Genomic DNA, 15,041 nt, shown 5'->3' with positions numbered 1-15,041 from the left:
CCTCACGTCCCTCTGGAAACCCGTGGACTACAAGTCCCGGTAGGCTTCGGGCACTTAGCTCTGACTGCACGTGCGCACACGGCTGCCCGCCGGAAGGACCGAGTCTGGCTGTGTTTATCTCGTTGGGGAGCTAGCCGTCGGTTGGCGCGCAACGGGTTCTAGACTGCAGGCAGCGCGAGGATCCGCGGCCCCGCCCCGGCCCGGCCTGGCAGGTAGCCCGGGATGGGTTGAAGAACAAGGAAAATTGGAGGGGCTGGGGTCGCCCATACCTGGAGCTGGCGTCGTGGGGGAGGGGCCTGAGAGTGATGAGGTGGGGGTGGGGAGGGAACTAGGGGGATGATGGGAAAGGAGAGTGTTAATGGGGAAAGAAGGACTGGGGGAGGATGGTGAGGAAATGAGTGGGGGGGACCTGGTGGCTGGCAGAGGCACTGAAGGGAATTGGAAGGAAGACGGGCTATGAGGAGAACGGGGAAGCTGAGGATAATGTAAAAAAAGGAAGGGAGGGTCTGGCATTGTGGGGGAGGGGAGTGTTGGGATGACTGGAAGAAGACAGGGATAGCGTCACAGGCAGGGAGGAATATCCCTGGCCGAAAGGGGTCAGTGAATATTCGCCTTTTTCCCCTTAGTGGAAGAGGGAAAATGGAGGGCTGTCGGGGTGGAGCTTGGTGCGGTGGGAGAAGGAAAAAGGAGAAAACTGCAAAGCTCACAGATCAAGAAGGGCCAGAAATGGGGAGTGGACATTGCAAGAGACCAGGGAGGGGGATAGGTACATGAAGGGTATGCAGGAAGCTTGAGAATGCAGCAATGATCCAGGAGACCCAGAGACAAATGGGGCCCCTGAGACAGTAGGGGCTTATCTCCATGAGTTTGAGTTGTCATTTTGAAGCAGCTAAGAATCTGTCCACTTTTGGATGGAATTGCTTCTCTCTTCCCCTGTGAATTTTTTACCTTGACATAGCTGAAGGGGGGAGTAGAAGTTATGAGGGAAGACAAAAGACTCACGTTCTTAAACTGTTCAACCTCCTATCTGTCCCCACAAGTCCAGATCCAAGATCTTTTGGATTGAGAACAGGAGTAATGAAGTGAGAGTGGTTTCCTGCCGGGGCTATTTCAGGTTTGGCAGGCTGGCTATTTAAAGCATGGGATGGGGGGTTGAGGGAGGTTGAAGGGGGAGGGGGGCTGGCAAGCCAGCTGAAAACCGTGTCTCTTTCTTATGAGGGGCCTCCCTTACTTGCTTTCTCTATGCCTGAGGTTCTGCCAGGTTCTTCGCTCTGCCAGGGCTTCTTGAGCAGGGAGCAGATGATCCACTCAAACCCAGCAGGTGCCTGCCAACGAAGGCAATACCCATTGGAGGAACATTTGTCTGACAGAGCCTTCAAATGTACCCATTATCACTAGGTTGGCAGGTCATGCTTGAGTCTATTTCTTGTCCTGCCCAAGGGCTCCCCCACACCCCGCCCCTTCCTCTCTCTTTTCTAACACACACCCCTACCCCATTCCCCTTTCAGGGATCTAAGTGGGAGAAGAGCTGCTGAAACAGCTTGTTCTTTATTACAATAGCGGGGTTGGAGAAGTAGCAGGAGGGGAAAATTCCTCCTCTCCACCCCCACCCCCCCAGTCCCCAGCAGACACATACCTTTCTGGCTTAAGTTCCTAGTCTTGGCAGTATACCAGGCACAGCTGTTAAAGGAACTCCTCGTGCCTGTGAGGGGCCCTGGATGACCCTGATGACAACAGCTTAGCTTGACGAGAGCTCCCTTTGAGGGGCTTACCATCCGTGGAGCCCCCTGTCCTGGATCATTCCTACCCTATCCACTCTGCCCTGGATGGGGGGACTGTTTCACTCCAAAAGCCAAAAGCTTTTCTCCTTTGAAGCACCCATGCCAGCTTTCAATGGACCGATTGGGGTTGGCTGCACTATTAATAGCCCTGAGTATTTTGAGATCCCTTTCCCCACCTTAAAGAGCACAGATTCTTAGAGAGGTGGCAGTAAGCGGAGCAGAGCCAGAGAGACAAGAGAATGCACTGCCCTGGGAAGGGCAGGCGGTGCTTGCAGCTTGTGCCAGGCCAGCGACACGGTGAAGCCTCCATGAGTAAGGGATGACCATGCTGAACCTTTGATCAGCAAATTCTGAGCTGTCAATCAGGTCAGAGCCGCCCCGCCCTTCACTGTGGGAGAACACAGGACCAGGGCTAGCTCCCTGACCTCTACCTGAGCTTTGGAAAGGTGGTGTGGGAGGGCCACCAGGGTGACGCTTGGAGGCAAGGGCTGGTCCTGGGCAGAGTCCTGGTGAGCCAGATAAAGACCTTGCCTGAGGAGCCCATGGCCATAACTTGTGTGCAGGTAGCAGAGGCAGCAGGCCGTGCCGGGGGGGCATGTTGCTGTAACCAGTGACCCAGGGGATGTTACGGTGGACAGTGCACCTGGAGGGCGGGCCCCGCAGGGTGAACCATGCTGCAGTGGCTGTTGGGCACCGGGTATACTCCTTCGGGGGTTACTGCTCTGGTGAAGACTATGAAACACTGCGGCAGATTGATGTGCACATTTTCAACGCAGGTAAGCTAATGCTGGGACCATCCCTGGGTACCCATGTCAGGGAGGGGAACGGGCAGCTGAATGAGGTTTGGTGGCAGTCCCCATGGCCAAAGGGGATGGGGGAATGAATGTCTGGTTTGGGAAAAGGTGAACAGCCTGGAAGGAGGTTTCCAGGGCTGAGCAGAACTGTGCCCACAGTGTCCTTGCGTTGGACAAAGCTGCCCCCAGTGAGGCCTGCCATCCGTGGGCAGGCTCCTGTGGTACCCTACATGCGGTATGGACACTCGACCGTCCTCATCGATGACATGGTCTTCCTTTGGGGCGGGCGGAATGACACCGAAGGAGCCTGCAATGTACTTTATGCCTTTGACGTCAGTGAGTATGGATCTCAGAGAGGCTCTGTTCTGCCAAATGATGCCTCCGGGGAATGGGCTGGGAAAGGTGTGGGCTGAGGGCATTCTAGAGTCTAGGAGGGAGTGGTGTCAGAGGTTGCTTACTGACCCAGCCTCTCCTCTCTTTCAGATACTCACAAGTGGTCCACACCGCGAGTGTCAGGAACAGTTCCTGGGGCCCGGGATGGACATTCAGCTTGTGTCCTGGGCAAAACCATGTACATTTTCGGGGGCTACGAGCAGCTGGTATGTCTGGGAGCAAACTAGAGCTTTAGGGTGAGAATAAGAAAAAGGGAAATTAAGGGTGGTAGAATGGGAGGCTTTGGCTTCTTTGCAGGTTTTGACGGGAGAGGCCAAGAGTCAGAGGGTCACCACGGATATCCTCTTTGATTCCTTTCTTCACTTCCTTTCTCTTCCCACTCAGGCGGACTGCTTTTCCAATGACATTCACAAGCTGGATACCAGTACCATGACATGGACCCTTATTTGTACAAAGGTCTGCCTTTTCTTCTTCCTCCCAGGTCCTTACTTTCAATTGAAGAAATCGTAGGAAGCTCAGTGAGAGCAGATCCCCTCCTAGCCTCCGTGCTGACTCCCACTGTTTTATCTCTCTGCTCCTGTCCAGGGCAACCCTGCACGCTGGAGGGACTTTCACTCAGCTACAATGCTGGGCAGTCACATGTATGTCTTTGGGGGCCGTGCCGACCGCTTTGGGCCATTCCATTCCAACAATGAGATTTACTGCAACCGCATCCGTGTCTTTGACACCAGGACTGAGGCCTGGCTGGACTGTCCACCCACTCCAGTGCTGCCTGAGGGCCGCCGGAGCCACTCAGCCTGTGAGTGTCTGTCGGTCTCTGTGGGGGTCCCCTTTCCCACCTGTTGCCCTCACACTCTTCACGTTTCTCTTTCCTTCCAGTTGGTTATAATGGGGAGCTGTACATCTTTGGTGGCTATAATGCAAGGCTGAACCGGCATTTCCATGACCTCTGGAAGTTTAACCCTGGTACAGAGCGCTGCCTTTAATTTTTTTTTTTTTTTAATGTTTACTTATTTTTGAGAGAGAGAGAGAGAGAGACAGAGTGTGAACTGGGGAGGGGCATAGAGAGAGGGAGACCCAGAATCCGAAGCAGGCTCCAGGCTCTGAGCTGTCAGCACAGACCCCGACGTGGGGCTAGAACTCACAAACCAAGAGATCATGACCTGAGCTGAAGTCACATGCTTAACCGACTGAGCCACCCAGGCGCCCCCAGAGCACTGCCTTTAAGGGGAGAACAAGGAGCAATTGGGGGAGGGGAAAAAATAATCCTAAGTAGGTGAGGGTGATCATGGGGGTAGGGAGGATGTCTGGACTGGGCAGGTATTAAACCTCCATATAAACTTCTCTTCAGTGTCCTTTACCTGGAAAAAGATTGAACCGAAAGGGAAGGGGCCATGTCCCCGCCGGCGCCAGTGCTGCTGTATTGTTGGTGACAAGATTGTTCTCTTTGGGGGTACCAGGTTAGGAGGAAAGTGGGAGGGCTTGGGGAAGGGCCCAATCTGACTGCATGGGAGGCATTTGAGGAGGAGGGTCTCATGGGTAATCTTTCCTCCTTCCTTAATCTCTTTTTTGATCCCTATAGTCCATCTCCTGAGGAAGGCCTGGGAGATGAATTTGACCTCATAGATCATTCTGATTTACACATTTTGGACTTTAGTAAGTACACATATTTCCAGATATGTGTCCCTGTCTTTGGGTGGTGACATTGAGGAGTGGACCCTTTCCTTGGTTCTGAGCGTATCCCTCTCTCTGACTTCTCCTTCAAAGGCCCTAGTCTGAAGACTCTGTGTAAACTGGCCGTGATTCAGTATAACCTGGACCAGTCGTGTTTGCCCCATGACATCAGGTACAGTGAGTGGTTGGAGGGGAGGGATTGGTTGAGAGTGTGTGATCAGATGAACTTGTTTCTCAGTATAGAGGGGACAGAAGTTTTTGTTCTGCTGGAGATGTAATGTACTTGAGAGTGAGAGCAAAGGAGATACAGGATTATCAGCTGGGTAAATCATATGAAGAAAAAAAAATCCGGTGTTTCAAACCAAGCTCAGAAGCATCACTTCCTAAGACCCGAGCCTGTATGGTTGTTTTTATTTTTAAAAAAAAATTTTTTTTTCAACGTTTATTTATTTTTGGGACAGAGAGAGACAGAGCATGAACGGGGGAGGGGCAGAGAGAGAGGGAGACACAGAATTGGAAACAGGCCCCAGGCTCCGAGCCATCAGCCCAGAGCCCAACGCGGGGCTCGAACTCACGGACTGAGAGATCGTGACCTGGCTGAAGTCGGACGCTTAACCGACTGCGCCACCCAGGCGCCCCTGTATGGTTGTTTTTAACATGCTGAGAAAGTTCAATTAAATCTTTGAAGTTAGCTGCAAAGTAAAGACAAGTATAGGAATCTTTGGATCACATTAGTTCCAGAGTTAAGGGAGGTCCTTCCTAGCTACTTCCCTTTGAATTCCATTCTTAGGTCCAAATCAAGCACCAAAAGTTATTTGGTATATACTTGTGTCCTTCAGGGTCATTATGGACACTTCCCTCTCCCGTATCAGTTCAGTTTAACTCTTACTTGCCTGGGGGAGGGGGGTGGTGGTGTTCAGTATTTGGTGACACGAAGTATACAAGGCTGAACTGATGGCTCATGGGCTTGCTCAGGATTGACACATGTGCAAGTATTTCATACCAAGTAGACTGTAGTGAGGGTCTTGGCATAAAGGGGGTACTTGGTAAATCTTTGTAGGATGACAGAATTGTCAAAAAGAAAGGGAGAAAAAAGGGATTTAATTTTAATGTGGTGGGAGGGCTGGGGAAGTCTGTACAAGCCTAGGAGAGGGGAGTCAGGGCCTTTAAAGGGTTGGGAGTTGAGAGTAAAAACAGGCATTCCTGGTTGGATCTGAGCAGAGGGGGAAAGGTAGGGTGGGAAGTTTACTGAGGTGTGTATACAGATGGTTTTTTCCAGGAGTTGGGCATAAGCACACATATATAAACATAGATAGGAAGTCTACATGAGCTGGCAGGTGGATGAGTGGGTGATACCAGATTTGGTGGTGGGTGGGGCCATGATTGTTAACAATCATGTCAAACAGTAAGGCTGTAAGAAAGAGGTGGCTGTGGGTGGTTGAGCTTTAGGATGTTGAAGGGACTGGTGTGTTCATAGCTTTGTTTGAGCAATTCTGGGCTTGAGGGTGGAGGCTCCACTCTTCTGCCCTTTCTGCCTGTCATTGTTGGCCTTCCAGGTGGGAGCTGAATGCCATGACCACCAACAGCAATATCAGTCGCCCCATCGTCTCCTCCCATGGGTAGGAGAAAGTTGCTGCCGCCTCCCTTCCTGAGCCTGCTATTATCTTCACTGCCCTTCCCCATCCCTCACCTGCCTGCCCCTTTGGTCCCTGGACTCGGTATACCTCTGCGTGGAGTTGTTGGACTAGAGGTGTTTCCTGTGCTGTGAACTCAGTGGGGAGCTGTAGGGGGGAGGGCTAGTTCCCTACCCCCTTGGGCCGAGGGCCCCTTCCCCTTGGTGCTCTGTCCCATACACCTCCTTCCAACTGCTCCTGGGCCTCTGCTCTGCCTCAGGCCAGCCAGGCTCTGTTGGGAAGTGAAGGGAATGGGGATTAGGGAGAAGCAAGCAGTGCCTGAGCCTCAGGAGCTTCCCCCACCCTTGTTTCCACCCCCTCCCCCTGCTTGAGTCAAGAGCATTGATTGGGAGCTGAGAGGAGTTGCAACTGTTGTCATGAAACCCTCATTCTCCCTGACCTGGGGAGGCGAGGACCAGCAGATAATCCCACCCTTCCCTGAGCTGTTGCTGTTCCCTGACGCTCCCAGCCAGCTCAGATTTTATAAAAATGGATTAAAAATCTCCAAACGTGTGATCTGTTTTTGTGGAATACGATGGGGGTGGATGGCAGAAGCTTGCGAAAGGACAGGGTGCTTCTCTGCCAGGTTCTGGCTTCTCTGCCAAGAGCAAAAGGAAACCAAATACCACCAAGGCCTGGCCCTGGCTTTTCTAGAGCGCGGGGTCCAGCGCCATGTGACCAAAAGGTGGCGACATACCGAGTGCGTGCATCCCGCCGGAGTGTCCTGGCCACCACCGACTTGCGCAGACGCGTCTCCCGGAGAAGCCGGAAGAGGCGGGGCGGGAGGCACAAGGGCGGAAGTGGCGCCATTCGCTCCCGGCGCGTCCCACAAGCCAATGCCGAGAGAGAGTTCTCGTATCGCGGCGGCCCTCGGGTCTCCCCGCAGGGCCAGTAGAGGCGAGGAGGATGGCGAGGGCGTGGGGCCCGGGGTCCTGCGGAAGGGTGAGGGCCTCGTGCCGGGCCGAGGGGCAGCGCGGGGCGGGGGGAAGGGTAGGTGGCGGCGCAGTGACCGTGAAACTGCCTAGTTCTGTGTAAGAGGCCACCGCGGGGAGCGCCGCCGACGAAATGGGACAGTGGGGTGTGAGGAGGCGCTTCTTGGGTTAGGACAGCCTGGGCAGTTTCTGAAAGGGAGGATGAGAGTTTTGCGCAGAGAGAAAACGCGTGTGTAAAAGTACAGTCTGGGGAGGCATTGGTTGCTGGGGGTTAGTAGGTCAGGATTGAACACATTTCGCAAATCTTCGTTGAGCATCTATCGTGTGCGGGCTGTTCTAGATGCCATTCTAGATGCTGTAGATACAGTAGTGAATAGAAGCCGTCAAAAACTCCTGTTCTGGGGTGACTGGCTGGCTCAGTCAGTAGAGCATGTGACTCTTGATCTGGGAGGTGTGGGTTCAAGCTCACATTGGGTGTATAGATAAGTTAAACATAAAATCTTAAAAATCGTGTTCTCTTGGAACTTATCTTTCAGAAAGTATGACTAAAAAAAAGTAAATTAATACAGTAAAAGGTAAAGCAGAGGAATGTGTATTTTTAAGGGTGAATTTTGATATGTGAATTATACCTCAGTTTTTCAAAAAGATTATAATGGCTATGGAGAGAAAGCAAGGGAGGGGTTGCAATTTTAGGTAGTTACAGTCACTGAGTAGGTGACATTTGAGCAACCGTTTGAAGGAGGTGAGGAAACAGTAAATACATCTGGATAAAGATTCCAAGCAGAGGCAACATCGAATGCAAAGGAACTGAGGCAGGATCATAGATCTTCTTGCTCAGTAAGTGCTAGACTAGTTGAGAGGAGTGGGAAAGAGATTATAGGACTCAAGATTAGAGACCAGGGGTGAGGTCACATGGGGGGTTTCAAACCACTATAAGGCCTGTAGCTTTTACTCTGATCAAGATGAAGCTATTAGGGAGTCTTGAGTTCTGAAGTGATGTGATCTGAAGCATATGTGTATGGAAGAGGGGTAGGAATGATGAGATCAGCTTTGCATTTTAGATGCCCCTGTCCAGCCTGTCCAGCATAACTTTGGGAGGAGATGGAGGTTGGAAGACCAGTTAGGAGGCTAGAGCACTGGCTGAGGTGAGAGGTGCTGAGAGTATGAAGGAGAGCACTGGCAGTGGTAACTGAGCAAGGAAGACATGCCCTGTGGGGAAGACCGTGAAGGCAGGATTCAAAAGAAAATGAAAAAGAATGGACCGTGGCTTGGCCTACCCCCAACCGTACATTTGTATACCTTCCTTAGCAGGTAGTGGGAATGGTTGGGAAGTTAGGTGTCAGTGTAGCACTCTTGCAACCTGCGCTGCCTAAAGCCTGTCGTGATTGGCCTGATGGGGATATTGGAAAGGGTCAGTTACTTAAGGAATGAGGGTGGGATGATGTCTCTGCTGGGAGATGCTGTGCTGAGTTGTGTCCCCACCCCTCCTTCCACAGACACATCTGACATGTCATTTGAAGAGCTGTTGGAATTGCAGAACAAAGTGGGGACTAAGACATACAAACAGTTGGTAGCTGGAAACAATACTAAGAAGCCAAGTTCTAAACCACCTGTCCAAAATGCATGTGTTGCAGATAAGCACAGGTGAGGAGCAAGGCCTGCCCCAGGAATTTGAGAATACCTGGGACTTTGAGTGGGTGTCTGCATTCCTAGATGGGAGGCCTTTGATCAAGACTGGAGAGCCAGGGAGGGCGCCTGGGTGGCCCTTTCAGTTAAGGGGCCGACTTTGGCTCAGGTCATGATCTTGCAGTTTGTGAGTTCAAGCCCCACGTCAGGCTCTGTGCTGACAGGTTGGAACCTGGAGCCTGCTTCAGATTCTGTGTCTCCCTCTGTCTCTGCCCAACTCCCACTGGCACTCTGTCTCTCTCAAAAATAAACGTTAAAAACCAAACAACAACAGAAAACAACACTGGAGAGCCAGGGCATCTGGCTGGCTCAGCCAGTGGAGTGTGCACCTCTTTTTTTTTTTTTTTTTTTTTTAACGTTTTTATTTTTGAGAGAGAGAGACTGAGCACTCACAATTGGGGGAAGAGCAGAGAGAGAAAGAGAGGGACGGAGGATCCCAGGCAGGCTCCAGGCTGACAGCGGAGAGCCCAATGTGGGGCTGAGACTCATGAACCGTGAGATCATGACCTGAGCTGAAGTCAGACATTCAACTGACTGAGCCACCCAGGTGCCCCTCTTGATCTTGGGGTTGTGAGTTTCAGCCCCACGTTGGGTATAAAGATTACTTAAAAATAAAATCTTTAAAAAAAACAAAAAAGGACTGGAGACCCTGGACATGTCTTTTAATTTCTCCGTAGGCCTCTGGAAATGTCAGCCAAGGTTCGGGTGCCATTTTTGCGTCAAGTTGTTCCAATCAGTAAGAAGGTGAGGAGGAAGCAGGAAGGGCTGTCTTAGTGAGGGGAGATTGAACAGTTCATTTATAGTCTCTCTGTTCTTTCCAAAGGTAGCCCGGGACCCCCGCTTTGACGATCTGTCAGGGGAATATAATCCTGAGGTGTTTGACAAAACGTATCAATTCCTGAATGACATCCGAGCCAAAGAGAAAGAGGTTTGGAACATTAGACTAGCTCATGGGGATTCCAGGGGTGGGAAACTCGGGTACAGGTTATTGAGTTGGGCAGAGGGGAACAGGGAACATAGTGGTGGGCAGATTTATTTCTCCTTAATTGATTTAACTCTTCCCAAATGTGCTTCTATTCAAATCCTGGCTCATTAGTTTACCAGCCGTGTGACCATTGGCAGGTTCCTTAACTTCTCACTTTTCTTTTTTTTTTAATTTTTTTTTTTTTAACACTTATTTATTTTTGAGACAGAGAGAGACAGAGCATGAACGAGGGAGGGACAGAGAGAGGGAGACACAGAATCTGAAACAGGCTCCAGGCTCTGAGCTGTCAGCACAGAGCCCGACGCGGGGCTCGAACCCACGGACCGTGAGATCATGACCTGAGCCGAAGTCGGCCGCTTAACTGACTGAGCCACCCAGGCGCCCCTCTCACTTTTCTAATCATAAAGAGATAATAAATAATTCATATCTCTTAGTGTTACTGCATTAACAAACGTGAACCTCTTAGTATAATGCTTGGCACAACATTTTGGTTGACGTTTGCAGACTGCTAACCGTCATATTCATTTTATAATGTGGAGCTTGTGAAAAAGCAGTTGAAGAAGCACCGTTCAGGGCAAGAGCACGAGAAACTGCAGCAGCTGCTCCAGAGAATGGTGAGTGGGTCAGAATCGCAGGTGGGCGGGGAAAACAGTTCAGGGCACGCGGGAGGTGGTTCACAGTCCCTCCTACTCACCCATCTCACCCACCTCGTCTTTGCTTCTCAGGAACAGCAAGAACTGGCACAGCAGGAACGCAAGCGGCAGCAGGACCTGCGCCTGGCCCTGAAGCAGGAGAGGCGGGCTCGGGCCCAGCAGGGCCATCGGCCATACTTCCTGAAGAAATGTAAGTGGGGCACAGCTGTCACAGGCTGGTTACAGGGACAGGCTTGGGTGGCCATAGAGGCAGCATGCTGTGTTGGGGGTCCGTGAGCTCCCTAACGAAGTCATGAAGGCTGGATCCCATGGGAAGTTGGAGGAAAATAGAAATGGTAGGGAGGAGTTAATTTGTAACTATTCTTGTATCCCTAATTATAGATTATGGGCAAGGAGTGTTGCTTTTATCTCTCCCGCCTCCCCTACATATGCTGGGCCAGGCACATAGAAGGAGCTCATAGTTGGTTTAATGGAGAAAGCAGGGAATGGTAGAAAAAATCTGCTTGCTGCACACACCAGTGAACTCCAACCAAGTCATGTATCCCAGCATCGAGGTTGAGAAGTACAGACCTGGGGAAAGGAAAAGAGGAGTGCCTCCTCCCTTGCTTACCTGCTTTCTTTCTCTTTGTTCTCTAGCTGAGCAGCGCCAGTTGGTCCTAGCTGAGAAGTTCAAGGAGTTGAAACGTAGTAAGAAGTTAGAGAGCTTCTTGAGTCGAAAGAGGCGCCGAAATGCAGGCAAGGACCGGAGACATCTCCCTTTGAACAAAGAGTAATGAGGAACGGTTCTCAGCTCTGCCACTGCCCCAGTGAGAAACGGATCTATGGGGACAGACTTGGGCTTGGCCTCTTCTAGTTGTTTTTCATGAAAGGGCAAGGATCATAGCTGCCCTTGAGCTAGATTGGCTCAAAGATGACCAGAGGGCTCTTGGACAAGAAGAGCAGCCCAGCCTTCTGTCCTGGCACACTTTCTCTGCTTGGATCTGGTTCATCACGTCCTCATGTTCTCCCATCCTTGCTTTAAACCAGTGATCGTGGTGTAGAAGAAAAAGGGCCAGTGAGTGAGTGAGTGATCTTGAGGCTAGTGAAGGCTGTAAAGTCTGTTGATAGCTCCTAGTGCTGGGACTTAATGTAAGAGCCAAATTGTAAACATTCCTGTTCTTCTTTTTATTATTCTTTTTTGGTGGGTTTTTCGAGCGGCCTAGAACTACTGTTTCAGGGGGCCATCTGTGGGGGCTGGCAGCAAACTTAAGGCTCCTATAAAGTGGGAAATCAGACCAGAGACCCCTCCTACTTAAACCTCAAGACACAATCATTGAAAGGGTAAACCACTCTCACAGCTCACCTACGTAGTTTTGGTTTTGGATACAGAGGGAGAGAGGAGGTGAGGACAGAAAGTTTCCCCAGTGATGTAGAAGCACAGCTGGTTGTCGGTACTGTTTGGATCTACAGTTCCTACTCCCATGTGGACTAGAGAATCCTCAAGCTAATTAATGATTCCGTTTGAAGTGGTCTCAGGTTGGTAGTGCTTCCAGGCACCTGGCAGAAGCAAATGTAATCTTCACTTGGAGGGTTGTACTTGAAACTCAAGCCTTAAGGAGTTCCTTTAGATAAAATTTGAAGGAATGTGAGCTTTCAGTGAAAATATGAAGCACACAAGGGAAGAAATCACCATGAGCAAGAGTCATCGGGGACAATAGAAAACAGACTCAGACCAGCAAAGACAGATGTTAGAAATATAAAATACAAAACAAAATATCTTGCTTATATTTAAAGAGAAACTATGACTAAAGAAAAGAATATCTAAAAGGACCAAACTGGTTTGATAAAAAGTAGAGCTTTTAAAAATGAACAATATACTATTTGAAGTTAGAAACTTTAAGGTTGGGGTGCCTGGCTTGCTCAGTTGGTGGAGTGTGCGACCCTTGGTCTTGGTCTTGGGGTTGTGAATTTGAGCCCCACGTTGGGTGTAGAGATTACTTAAAAATCTTTAAAAAAAAAAAAAAAGAAAGAAAGAAAGAAACTTTATGGGGCACCTGGGTGACTCGGTTAAGCATCTGACTCTTGACTTCGGCTCAGGTCATGATCTCATGGTTCGTGGAATGGAGCCCCATGTTGGACTCTATGCTGACAGTGCGGAGCCTACTTGGGATTCTTTCTCTCTCTCTCTCTCTCTCTCTCTCTCTCTCTCTCTCTCTCTCTCATGGTTCGTGGGATTGAGCCCCACTTTGGGCTCTATGCTGACAGTGCGGAGCCTGCTTAGGATTCTCTCTCTCTCTCTCTCTCTCTCTCTCTCTCTCTCTCTCTCTCATGAGCGTGCACTCTCCCTATCTTGCTGTCTCTCAAAATAAACATTTAAAAAAGAAAGAAACTTTATGGTTAAGCAACAGATTAGACACATCTAAAAGGAGAATGAACCGGAAGTAGATTTGAGGTTACAAAGATGGAACACAGGGATACAGAGAAATGGAAACTGAGGAAAGGATTAAAATACATAGGAAGAACAAAACATGGAAGATAGATTAAGAAGGTATAATACATATAATCTGAAATCCAGAGAAGAGAATATTTTAAAGAGGCTGAGAATTTTCTAGAATTGAAATTTATAAGCAGTAAGATTCAGAAAGCCCTATTAATTCCAAGCAGGAAACAAATTGATGGCTGGCTCAGTCAGTAGAGCATGCAACTCTTGATCTTGCCCCACCTTGGGCATAGTTTTTTGTTTTTTGTTTTTTAATGTGATAAATCATGAAATCACTACGTTTTAAAGACTAACATCTGAAAAACAGTCATAAGGAAAAGGAAGAGAGGTAGAATTAGAAGCTAGGATATCTAATGCTTTATGCTTCTGGAATGGAGGAGTAGATGTAATTCTGATGACTGAACTATGAAATGAGCATAAAGTGTTTGTCCCCCAAGTGATTGTAAGCTGAGGGCTAAAGCTACCAGGATATTTTATCTTGCCCAGAGGGATCCAGTGCTCCAGGGTCCCTGATGCCACATAGATCAATCCTAAGAACAGATTCTGACAGATAAAAGAAAAAGACTATTGAACTATTGGGCTCAAAAAACACTAAGAAGGTAATAGAAAAGCTCAAAAAAAAAAAAAAAATCTGGTTGGCAGCTAAGTCTGAGCAGTTAAAAAAGCACTCTAAATGCTATCTTGGAACGAGAGTGTTGTGAAGATGCCCCTGTTGCCACCAGTGGTATTCCACTTTCCTTCTTGTTTTGCTCTAGATTCAGAAATTCCTGGCAGAGGCATTTGATTAGCTAAACCTTGGTTATATGACTGCAAGGGGAATGCTGGGAAAGCAAGTATCTGGTCTTTTATATGGTGAGGGGTGGGCTTTATCTTCAACTTCAATTTGTGTGAGGTTTCCAAGCATAAGAAGGGGGTTTAGGGGTGCCTGGGGGGCTCACTTGGTTAAGTGTCTGATTTTGGCTCAAGTTACAATCTCGTGGTTCATGAGTTCCAGCCCCGCAGCATTGGGCTCTCTGCTGTCCTTGCAGAGCCTGCTTCAGATCTTCTGTCTCCCCACTCTCTCTGTGCCCCTCCCCTGCTCGCTCACTCTCTCTCAAAAATAAATATTAAAAAAAGAGGGGGGTTCAGATGAAGGGTAGTCAAGAACATACCTGCATGTCCATCACAAGGCTGTATTGGCCCCACCACGCCTTCAGCCTGCTACTCTTCCCCTTCATCAAGGGCCCACAGGAGACATTGGAGAGCTCTGAGCTTCAGCGATGGGTTAGTCGGTCTACTTGCTTTTTGATTTTTATTGGGAATATATTGAGTTGAGATATAATTGATATTACACACTTGACTTCCTCCACCCATTTAACTTGTACAATGTGATGGTTTTTAGTATATTCGGAGTTGTGTAACCATCCCAATTTTGTAACATTTTTGACACCCCAAAAAGAAACCCCATATCCTCTAGCAGACACTCCCCCATTTCTGCCCAGTCTCCCCAGCTCTAGGCAGCCACTAAACCACTTTCTGGCTCTAGATTTGCCTGTTTTGGAGCATTTCACATAAGTGGAATTAATATGTGATCCTTTATGTGCAAACCAGATCTGGGATAAAGAAATAGAGGCTATGAGAATGGTCTCACAAAAGGGTCAGGGTAGCAAACTTCTGTCCCAAGTCACGCAGGAAGTGTGTGCCTTGTAGGGATTGAAAGTCCTGAGGGCAGGGGAAGAGGCTTAGGTCTTTACTGGCCCAGTGCCTGTTGCCTGTCTTCTGCCTCATAGAAGAACATGGACCAACCAGGTGGTTCTGCTCTGAGAACCACCAACAGCATCATGGGGCCACCATACTGCAAAGTAAAGCAATCATGGGCCTTCTGTGGCTACCCTGTTTGCCCTCTGTTTTGCTGTCTTGTCCTGGGCATCCTGACTCTCCTGAGCCCTGGCCTGTTTCCCTTACAGATTCTATTCCAAATCTCAGTCCTGGGTGGCACACAGTTCCCTGTC

The 15,041-nt window shown here is 49.4% G+C and overlaps 1 protein-coding gene across 7 annotated transcripts; it reads left to right on the top strand.

The window, feature by feature from the left end:
- Window positions 1–11: 11 nt before the first annotated feature.
- Window positions 12–12,587, top strand: KLHDC3 (kelch domain containing 3). 7 transcript variants are annotated; one of them, XM_027057721.2, is made up of 15 exons: window positions 1,165–2,147; window positions 2,345–2,557; window positions 2,735–2,911; window positions 3,059–3,174; window positions 3,353–3,424; window positions 3,554–3,767; window positions 3,848–3,934; window positions 4,320–4,428; window positions 4,551–4,624; window positions 8,744–8,891; window positions 9,611–9,677; window positions 9,757–9,861; window positions 10,458–10,532; window positions 10,644–10,761; window positions 11,208–12,587. In XM_027057721.2, exons 2-15 carry the CDS (start codon window positions 2,404–2,406, stop codon window positions 11,342–11,344), a joined length of 1,653 nt encoding a protein of 550 aa, XP_026913522.1. In that variant the 5' UTR covers window positions 1,165–2,147; window positions 2,345–2,403; the 3' UTR covers window positions 11,345–12,587. The 7 variants fall into 7 exon arrangements, with proteins under 7 accessions (XP_014926724.1, XP_053078759.1, XP_014926721.1 ...); XM_015071238.3 differs by lacking the exons at window positions 1,165–2,147; window positions 8,744–8,891; window positions 9,611–9,677; ... (2 more) ...; window positions 10,644–10,761; window positions 11,208–12,587 and adding exons at window positions 12–212; window positions 1,041–1,082; window positions 4,736–4,814; window positions 6,199–6,818; XM_053222784.1 differs by lacking the exons at window positions 1,165–2,147; window positions 8,744–8,891; window positions 9,611–9,677; ... (2 more) ...; window positions 10,644–10,761; window positions 11,208–12,587 and adding exons at window positions 13–212; window positions 1,046–1,114; window positions 4,736–4,814; window positions 6,199–6,818.
- The last annotated feature ends 2,454 nt before the right edge of the window (window positions 12,588–15,041 follow it).

This window comes from Acinonyx jubatus, chromosome B2, assembly GCF_027475565.1.
Source record: "Acinonyx jubatus isolate Ajub_Pintada_27869175 chromosome B2, VMU_Ajub_asm_v1.0, whole genome shotgun sequence".
In the NCBI taxonomy this organism is placed as follows: Eukaryota; Metazoa; Chordata; class Mammalia; order Carnivora; family Felidae; genus Acinonyx; species Acinonyx jubatus.
Note: the sequence above shows the minus strand (reverse complement) of the source record. Positions and strands in the feature narration are given on the sequence as shown.

What these genes read in the sequence shown, in the direction of transcription:
- KLHDC3 (XM_027057721.2), top strand. Translation starts at nt 2,404, where the DNA reads ATGTTACGGTGGACAGTGCACCTGGAGGGCGGGCCCCGCAGGGTGAAC. An exon ending in CCGCCGGAGCCACTCAGCCT is followed by an intron (nt 3,768 to 3,847) that starts GTGAGTGTCTGT and finishes CTTTCCTTCCAG; the next exon opens with TTGGTTATAATGGGGAGCTG. An exon ending in TGTGTTGCAGATAAGCACAG is followed by an intron (nt 8,892 to 9,610) that starts GTGAGGAGCAAG and finishes ATTTCTCCGTAG; the next exon opens with GCCTCTGGAAATGTCAGCCA.